The 10,281-nt window shown below is 38.9% G+C and overlaps 1 protein-coding gene across 1 annotated transcript; it reads left to right on the top strand.

Annotated features, from left to right (window-relative positions):
* The first annotated feature begins 202 nt into the window (after nucleotides 1–202).
* Nucleotides 203–10,096, top strand: LOC106551128 (uncharacterized). The gene is made up of 7 exons (XM_087707304.1): nucleotides 203–578; nucleotides 2,094–2,236; nucleotides 3,330–3,416; nucleotides 4,405–4,495; nucleotides 5,254–5,413; nucleotides 7,170–7,267; nucleotides 9,837–10,096. The coding sequence occupies exons 1-7, from the start codon at nucleotides 501–503 to the stop codon at nucleotides 9,996–9,998; spliced, it is 819 nt and encodes a 272-aa protein (XP_087563430.1). The 5' UTR covers nucleotides 203–500; the 3' UTR covers nucleotides 9,999–10,096.
* The last annotated feature ends 185 nt before the right edge of the window (nucleotides 10,097–10,281 follow it).

The raw sequence follows: 10,281 nt of genomic DNA, 5'->3' as shown, positions 1-10,281 counted from the left end.
ACGTTTCTTACACCATCCATTTAACCGGGAGGGGAGGAGATGCAGCCGAGTCGGGATCCCGTCACCATGGGAACCATGGAGCGGAAGTCCTGGAAAGGGACCAGATCCTATAGTCGCGTTATTATGGCGTCACTAAATTCTTTCCGTAAACAAACGTGGGTTTACTTTCCCACCCAACCAAAGTGCGCGCGCATGCGTGGGAACCGCCTGCGAGGAGGGCGGGAGCTTCCGCATGCGGATACGCTTAAAACCGTTTTAACCCGTGTGGTGAATCTTTCCCTGCTTCCGGTTAACAACCCGCTTTGAAGAAGAAACACTCGAGCTAGTGAATTCAGGACAGGGGGTAGCGGACACCGCGCTTTTGGGTTTTTTTTGACCGTTGCCTGGGCATTTTATCGGACCTCTGGGAAACCCAGCGGCTGACCCCGAGCCGATCCCGCCCGCTCTCCTTTGTTGGGCGCGTCTTTCTGGAGGGGGCGCTGCCTTGACCCTGCTCCCGCATGTTTGGCCTCTTCCCGGTTTGGGAGGCCGTGGCAGGGAAGCGGATGGCGCTGCCCTCGGTTCATAGATGCGTCCAAGTGAGTGAGGAAGAGCATCTGGCCGGTGTTTCCCTTCACCTGCGCCAGCCAAGGAGGGTTGGATGGCAGTTACCCTAATCCACCCCCGCTTTGGGTGGGAAAGGCAGACGCTGCAGGCAGGGCAGAAGTTCTCAGTCTGGGCTACTTTCAGACAAGCGGGAGCTCAAGTGGGAAATTGCGAGGGTTGGAGTCCACCTGTTCCAAAGTTGGCAAGTTTGAGAAACAAGTTTGGTGTAGGGCAATGGTTCCCAACCTTTTTTTGGCAATGCCGCACCTAAGCATCTCTAAAATCCTGAACACCCTCCCCCCCATATAATTCTTACTTTACTCAAAAAGTGAACTCTACTCACTCGGAGAAAGCCTAAAAGGCCATTAACTTGGTTTAAACAAGGTTCAAATTGCCCCATTAAAAATCAAATTGCCCCCCTATGGGGCGTGGGGCCCACGATGCAGGCTGCTCCAGAGATCCACTTAGGGGAGCTTGAGGCATGCTGCTGTGGAGACCCACTTCAGGGGGAGAGAGAGAGAAAGGCGAGCTGTGGGAAGATGGTTTTTACCCGGTTTCCCAGAAATTCCTGTGTATCCTTATTCTGCAGATCACGTGAAGTACCCAGTTTTAATGGTCAATTTTTGACATCACTCTTTAAAGAACCAAGGCCCTTTTTAATTAAGGCAATTAAAAAAATGGACATTTTTTTTCTCCTGAAGGAAACTACTATTTTTGTCATGTTGGGGGTATGTACTTCACCAAAGCAGTACAGCTCCCCCCCCCCCGGCCGCCGCCCCAATATCAGGCATGCTTGTGCCTTTGGATAGCTGTGTGATTAGTAGGAAGGTAGCGTTAGTCTTTTCCTCCAGCAATCTCCCCACCCCACTCCAATGGTAAATTTTATAGCTATTTAAAGTGTCTGCATTCTCTCTCTCCTTTTAAATTTGTACTCCTAGTAAAAATTATTCCCAATGCAAATCAGTCTAGAAAATGTTCTAAAATGACATTTTTCTTGCTGTTTCTTGCAATAGTAAGATAAAGGGAAATTTTGAGGGACCTATATCTCCCAAAATTTATAGATGTTCAAATTAAATGGCTGCACAACTAATTCCATCAAAGTTTCTCAGGGGTAATGCTACTCCTGAATATATATTTTATTTAGGATACAGGAATATTTCTTAATGGGAAACCAGTAGTAAAAATGGTATATAAAAACAGATGTGTATAGTAAAAGGTTAGAGCTGGAAGGAGCTTCTTTTTTTACTGATAAATTTGAGAAACACTAATTAAACATAATTGCATACAGGCTATTATATTTAATTAGTGCTCAGAATTCCCATATAAAATAGACCTGCAGAGTTCATACTTTATGATGTGAATAGAGAATGAAAGTGGAATGAATTTAAAATTAACAAAGTTTAGATAAGGTGGCTAGCAGGTGATGTATTAATTGAAAAGTGGAAATAAAGTGAAAAAACTGGGAATTTTTGTTTTTAAACACAAGAAAAATTATTTCATTTTTTTAGCTCAATCAAGAAAATCAGCTGCTCCTTAAGAAGCTGAGGCATGTACGCCTAAAAAACAAGCAGCTGGAAAATGATGTAGTGCAGCTGCATGATAAACTACATGAGCAAAAGAAGTGCTTGCCTACCTGTGTCACAAGGAAAGAGTAAGAATGGCTATACTCTAAGCATGTGCCTCTTAAGAATCTAAAATTTCAGTTAGTCTAATATGTATAAAGATTTAGCTTCTCATCTGTTGGTTTGTTGATTAAAGCAATATTTGATTCAAGCTTACATAGAATCATTGATGAATGAGTTTAAATTGAGGGCCACGCCACACACCTTTAGACATTCTTTCCTAAAGTTTATTTTTTTAAAGAATTCACATAGAAATATAATGACTAAACATTAAGCTAAATATCTGTATACAATATATAATACAATATATACAATTACTCAACACAATATTTTAGCATAACATACTAACTTTTGATAGATTCAGTTGGCCTATAATTAATATTTGTACAGGTTGTAGCCCCAATTCTTGAAAGGTTTTGGCCTGTTGTAATTAGGACATAGTGTGGCATTTGCAAGACTGGGTTAGTACTTTTGTTATTTTAATGAAAGGCTCTTTCATTAAAGGATGAAAGGATTCTTGGATTTTGTGGAGTATAGGCAAATAGAACTGGGTTCTCTGCTTGACTTGGAGACTATCCTTTATGTCCAATAAATAGATTTTATTGGATTTGAGAATGTTTACTTTCAGAAAGATGAACTTGGATTTATAGAGTTAAATGGAAATCATATGTATGAGAACTGAAATTACAGTAGTTTGAGAAACTCTTAGAGGTTTCTTAATCAATCTATACAGTACTTAAATTGGAAAATATGGAGAATTTTAAACTAGCCTTCCTAAATGTTTTTCTTTACAACTCCGATCGCCTTAATGTAGAGTAGACATAGGCCTAAAATGCCCAGGCATAATGAGAATGTAGTCACAGGTTATCACATATTATCAAATTAGAGACTACTGTATACTTCCATTTATGATCACATAACTATCCATGTCTTTTTCCTCTGATTATGTGTTTTTATATAGATGTATTTATTTTATTTTATTTATTATTTCTTTAAATAATTTTAATATTCTTTCTCAACATTATTGGATTTTTTAGGAGGATTAGATAAAAACCCCATTACATTAGTAATATTTATTCAATCTGAAGAAAGAGCTTTTATTTAATTGGCTATTTATTTTAGTGTGCAGATTCAAACAGAATTTCAGTTATACCATAAAGGTGATGGGGTTCATCACAAGGAACATGATGTAGTAAAGGAACATGCCAGGTGAGTTCTGGAGCCCTAGTCAAACATACATTTTAGCAAATAATTTGGGTTGTTGGTAAACAATACAACATTGTCTGTAAACAAAAGCCTTTAATGACACTACAGCCACTCCCTATACATTTATCCATAAATATATCAATCCATCTTTGAGTTATTTCCTGCTCAGTATTGAACCATTTGTTAGTCTACATTATATTATTTTATTTGACTATAAAAAATGTTCTGCTACTGGTAGTTCCCCCTTCTATAAACAAAAGTTATATCGGTGGTGTATGCTTTTAACTACATATTGTCAAATAGAAAGTTTCCAAAGAAGAGTCATCTACAGTTATAAAAATAAAGTTTTATAGTAAAACATTGCTGTATTACTGGTAAAATGATCACTTAAAAAAAAAATCCCTTGATATTTTATTGGTCCATTGCTGGACTAGTGGACTGCAGTAGATGCAGGGTTTTTTAATTTCTCGCAAAGGGACACCATTGGGCTCATATCCCCATTCCATTGTTTGTGCAATGAACATGAGAGGAAAAGAAACATGGATATGCAACAGTCCAATGGTCCCCAACCCAGTCTGGCTTGTTAGGAACTGGGCCACAAACCTGGAGTTGACGGGGGGTGAGCAAGCAAAGCATTTGTATTTGCATCCCCACAATGGGGATCCTACACAGAATCTCCATTAATTGGAAGCAGCCAAAGTGTGTTGAATTGTCCAGTATTAGATTACTGATTTTGAAGGAAGATGATCTCAGTCATTCAGAGACTCCGCCATGTATAAGAAAGTGATTGGTGCTTGCAATTCTTGCATGACACGAGAGAGGTGCTGAAGCAGGGAACTTCTACCAGTTGGAGGCTGTGTTGAGCACAGTCGATACAGATCACCAGGCCATTGCTGTGGCTAAAACAGATAAATAGATTTCATTCTCTTTCAGCGAACATTTGTATAGATACTCATTTTTGGAAGACTAACAATTCTTCTTTTGCTTCCAGAGTGCTTCAGATGTATAATGAACTGAAGAAAAGGTACAATAAAGAAGTCAAAACAAATCAAAGACAAAATGAAACAGTTGCAATGCTGTCTGTAAGCTTTAATCATTTGATCACTTTGACGTAAACTAAAAATAATGAAATGTGTTTGGTATATATAAAATATTATTACTACTATATTTTTGTATGTTTCATAAGCATATTGCAAGACACATTTACTGGTCTGTTTTTCATTCAGTTGCAATTTCATTCTAATAAGAAATTGTCCCATGTACAATATCTCTGTCCACTTCTATTAAAGTTAAATGACAATGTCATGGAGTATCTGCATACAGACGATGTTTATGGCATTGCGTTCTTGAATTATAATTCTTTCATATACTGAAATTCTTTCATATACTGAAAGAACAGTCATAAACTTTCGCTTTTTAAATTAAAATGATAATTATTTGTATTGAAATGATGTAGGATAATTTAATTTGGCCTTTTGTTTTTACGATACATGTCTTATTTTTAAGTCTGTGTGTGTGTCTGTCTCTGTAGCAAATAATGTCTGTCTGTCTGTCTGTCTGTCTGGCTTCTTGCCATGCTCTTGCTTTAATCTCGTATCCAGCCCATGAGTGAGGCAGCCTTATAATGCATCCAGTTGGCAAAAATATGTTAGTGGCATTTATCATTTCCAAGCTTTGTTTAAATAGGACAATGACTCTTTAAATCACATATTTATTTCTAACTTCTAATGCAGGTTTTAAAAAATGTAATTCTGAATTGATGCCCCAATTGCCCTTCCTTAGTATGTTTAAGAATGTGTTAATTTTCTTGTTCTTTAAAGTTGTTCAACTATTTAAACAGGGTAAAATTAATGATCTGGAACATCAACTTCATTTAGCAAACCAAAAGATAAATGCCTTGGAATATAAAAAAAAGGACAAATTTGTTCCAATTCAGAGAAGAATGTCATCTGACAAATGTATGTGCAAAAAGAAGGGAAGCTGTTCCTGCAAATATTTAGGTAATACTTTTTTCTCATATGTCTGCTTCATTGGCTCTTGATCTTGTGTTACCTTTTGATATATTGTCATCTATGACTAAATGAAAATTAGAATTTTCTATGTTTATCCTGGGCATAATCCCAGAGTCCCAGAAACAGACTGATGCTTTCTCAGTTTAGATTGTTGGGGTTGGGTGAGTAGGAAGTGATTCAAGAACCTTCCCAATTATGTTCTCTGTTGCTAAGGGGGAAAGGGATTTATACCAGCTCACGGTGATAAGAGGGAAAAAACAAGCAAAGATTACATATATTTTATTTAAAAGAAAAAAAGGAAATGGAAATCTTTTAGTTTTGTTCATGAGTTGGTAGCTACAGCATGTGAGCCTTAGTGTGCATGCACATGTACTGTAGTCATATTTCACAAAACCTTCACCTCTACACATTGCACAGTGAGAGATGTAATATATATTCATAGAAAGAAAGGTGCAAGGCAGCAGGATCCACAGGATTTAAGGAGCCGCACCTGATTTCTTGATAGTCCATGTGTAGCTCCTCAGTCAAAGATATTATCTTAGTGTCTATAAATTGAAATCCAGTAACTTGAATACAAGATTGCTCTTGCATTGAAAATGCATGTAATTAACCCCCTCCCACTCCAAATAGACTTAGCAGTTAAAAACACTTAGTATTAAGATGCAAACATAGCTTAATGAAGTGGTACCATAATTATATTTTGTGTAGTCTCCTTTATTTAGAGCAGAGGTGGGGAACTATGGCCCTATTATGACTTGTGGACTTCAACTCCCAGAATTCCTGAGCCAGAAGCAAGTCATAAAAGCGCCATATTTCCCCATTCCTAATTTAGAAACTTAAATTTAGAATGATATGAATGCTTACTATTGTTAAGGAAAGTTGATGGTATGTACTGTTTATTTTCAGCCTAGGACCAGGAAATAGACCATTATTTCTCATAAAGTTTATTTCTGTCAGTGTAACCTATATTATAATGAGAGTAGATAGAGGAGATGTGTATCTCTAGAGAAGTATTATTCTTATCGCCTTATAGAAAGTGCTGTCAATAAATTAATCATATGCAATTCTGAATATATTTTTAAATTATAATCTGGTACATATCCTCTGAGCTAATTTGAGTATATTATAAGTGCTGTCGCTGAACGACATCATTTTTCCCCGTATTTTATCTGTACTACTTCTCTGGCCCCTGCATTATATAAACTGGTCTTTGCTGCTGTAGGGAATCCCTTGCCCTATACAGCCAAAATATTTTTCTTTGTTTGGACCAGAAACCCATAAAACAAGTAGAGGGACTAAGACAGGACTAGAACTCCCAGTGTCTTGGTTTATAGTGTGGTTGCTTAACCACACCATTAAACTTCATATTGTTAACACACACACAAAGACACACACACACACAAGCCTCCAACACTTTTAGACTGACAATTGCTTTATATCACTGCTTGCTTGCAGATCTAGGGTTTCCAGAGCTTTGAGATTTTCTCTTTTCCCAGCTGCATTTCCTTTGACTGTCTCATTATTCTGAATTCTCTGTAAGATACCTTGACTCTTCAGTAAATAAAATCAGATGATGATAAGACCATTAAACTGAATTTGAAATACTGTATTTTCAGGTCTTAAAACTCCTAAGAGGAAAACCTGATTTTCAGAAGTGAAAACAAATTCTAAGATACAGTTTAAAAAAAAAGAACATAATTTTTATCTTTTAGTGACTTTAAAGAGATTGCTTATTGTACTTTAGACCAGTTGCTTTTTGAGACACAGCGACTGAAGATGGAAAATGAAACGCTTTCCAAAGAAAGAAGAATATTAAAAAATGAGCTTGCTGCATTAGATAAGGTGGGTTCTTTTTTAAAATATCCCATTTGCAAATGGAAAATATCTGCTATGGAAGATAAAGTTTTATGCATTGTTACATTGTGATCACACACTATAACTGGGATGGCGAACATATGGCGTGACCCGTCAAAACCGCGGTCCACTAAAGCGCGCCCGATCAAAGCGCGTACGTGACGTCATCAGCAGCGCGACAAATAAAATTAAAAATAAATTAAATTAAAATTAAAATAAAATTAAAGCAAGCCGATTCACATAAAGGTAAGGGTTAGGGTTAGGGTTAGGTTAAGGGTTAGGGTTAGGTTTAGGGTTACGTTAAGCGTTAGGGTTAGGTTTAGGGTTAGGTTAAGGGTTAGCGTTAGGTTTAGCGTAGGTTTGGGGTTAGGTTTAGGGTTAGGTTAAGGGTTAGGCTTAGGGTTAGGTTTGGGGGGGTTAGGGTAAGGTTTTCACGTTAATTTTAAATTTACCGCTCACAGCGTGCCGTTTTCGTCGCACTGTGATGACGTCACGTACGCGCTTTTGTCCAGCGCGCTTTAGTCTACCGCGGATTTGTGGTGGAACCACCTATGGCACGCGTGCCACAGGTGGCACACGTAGAGTTCACCCTTTTTTAAAGCCATTTTTGCCGTCCCCAGGCTCCAGAAGCTTTATAGGAGTCTGGGGAGGGCGAAAAGAGCCTCCCCCACCCAGAGGCCCTCCGGAGGCTTCATGAGCTTCCCTGAAGCCTCCCGAGTGCAAAACAACGGCCCTATGGGCAAACCGGAAGTTCGGGAACGGATTTCCGGTTTGCTCAAAGGGTCGTTTTAAGTGCGTCGGAGGCTTCAGGGAACCCTTCTGAATGTCCTTGAAGCCTCCGGAGCGCTCAAAACGATCCTCCAAGCAAACCGGAAGTCACTTCCGGTTTGCTCAGAGGGTCTTTTTTTTTTTTTTGCCCTCTGGAGGCTTTAGGGAAGCCTCCTGAAGGCCCCTGAAGCCTCCGGGGGGAGGGGGAAGCTTTTTTTGCCCTCCCCTGGATCCTATAAAGCCTCTGGAGCCTGGGGAGGGCGATAAAAGGATGCAAAAAAGTGGTGGGGTCGTGCCTGTAGTGCATGCATGCGCACTGGGGGGGTCGCGCATGGCATGGGTGTGGCACGCCCATGCACGACCCCCTGCGCTCTCCCCACTTATGGCATGCTAGCCAAAAAAGGTACACCATCGCTGCTCTAGAAGCTTTGGCTTTGCTGGTCAGTGGATAGGGATACGTTAAGTAATGTTCCCCCTTCCAAGCAGGGACTTATTTAAGCCTGTTTGCCTGTTTGTATGTGCCTTTGGATTGAAGATGCAGTTGTCTGTTAAATGTATTGTTCTGTGTATTTAAGAGAGTTTCTTTGAAAATATCTAAGTACAGGTTATGATACAGTATAGAATGAGCTCATGCTATAGATCAGCAATGGCGAAACTTTTTTGGCTTGCGTGCCATGGGGGGGGAGTGCAGGGGAGTCATGTGCAGGCCTGCTGCACCCATAATGCAAAGCGCGATCCCCCAATGCGCATGCGCGCATCAGAGGCACTTCCCCTCCATTTTTCCATGCTTTTTTCACATTCCCCAGGCTCCAGAGGCTTTATAGGAGCCTGGGGAGGGCGAAAACAGCCTCCCCTGGAGGCCCTCCAGAGGCTTCAGGGACCTTCAGGGTCCCTGAAGCCTCCGGAAGGCTTAAACCGACCTATAAGCAAACTGGAAGTGACTTCCGGTTTGTTCATTGGGTCCTTTTTAGTCCTCTAGAGGCTTCAGGGAAGTCTCCCGAAGGTCCCTTAAACCGACTCTACAAGCAAACTGGAAGTCCAGTCCCAAATTTCCTGTTTGCCCATAGGGCCGTTTTCACCCTCCCTAGGCTCCTATAAAGCCTCTGGAGCCTGGGTAGGGCGAAAAATTGCTTTAAAAAAGGCTGAACTCAGCTGGCCAGCGCACGCATGCGCACTGGCCAGCTGACAGGGCAACACCTCGCGTGCCCTGACAAATGGCTCCGCGTGCCACCTGTAGCACGCGTGCCATAGGTTCGCCATCCCGGCTATAGATTATAATATGAAGATGGATAATAAAAAGACCTAAATATATAATCCTTTCTTCTATGTACAATCAATTCTATTTTCAAATAATTTCTCGTTATTTTAAGATTGTAATATATGTTTTAAGAGATACTGTGTACAGCATTTGATTTGGACACTATGTTTATTTGTATAAAGGGAATTTGTTTTATGTCTTTATATTAAGTTTGGAACCTTAGAAATATGCTCAGTTGAATTCATCATTTTAACTGATTTTATACACATAAGTACAATTTATAAAAACAAAACACAGTATTCTATAAGAAAGGATTTAGTGCTAGGGCAGGAGTTGTAATTCATTATTACAAATGTAGGATTTATTATTAGGATCTGTAGAATCTGATAACAATATTTTCAATTAGCAAATATTGTAATTATTTGAAGAGAGATGTTATTTGGAGAGGAGAAGAGAGGAACAAAGTTTGAGACAAAGTATCTAATTCAGAAGTAGAATTTAAGTAAAACATTTTGTGTCATAACTTTTCAGGATTTCTTTGATGAAATAGAAGATTTAAAATATGCTCTACAAGAAGCCATAAAGCTGAATACCCACTATGAAAAGTGTTTAAAACAGTTAAGTTCCACTTATGGAATCACTCCTACATCAACGTTGACAGCTGGCAATCCTCGTACAACTTTATGGAAATAACATGCTCAATCAAGATTATTAAAGTATACTGAGTGTACACAGAAAAACAAACACTTAATAGAATAACTTAAATTTGTGCAATAAAATCATGACTGTTACCCATTTTTCATTTTGCATAATTTGTATATATATTTTTTAATATTTAATAAATTTAGGACTGGCTTTAATGCAATGCTTAACTGTGGTTTAGCATTCAGTAAATGAATGTGAACGAGGTACTTCATCTCATCTGTTTTCTGTCTTCTGGAGGCATATATCTAAAGAGGAAAATAGAAGTAATTGA

The sequence above is a fragment of the Thamnophis sirtalis genome, unplaced genomic scaffold (genome assembly GCF_051295495.1).
Source record: "Thamnophis sirtalis isolate CommonGarterSnake01/CBP01778 unplaced genomic scaffold, rThaSir2_p1.2 scaffold_2, whole genome shotgun sequence".
NCBI classification, from domain to species: domain Eukaryota; kingdom Metazoa; phylum Chordata; class Lepidosauria; order Squamata; family Natricidae; genus Thamnophis; species Thamnophis sirtalis.
This window is presented reverse-complemented; position numbering and strand designations above follow the sequence as displayed.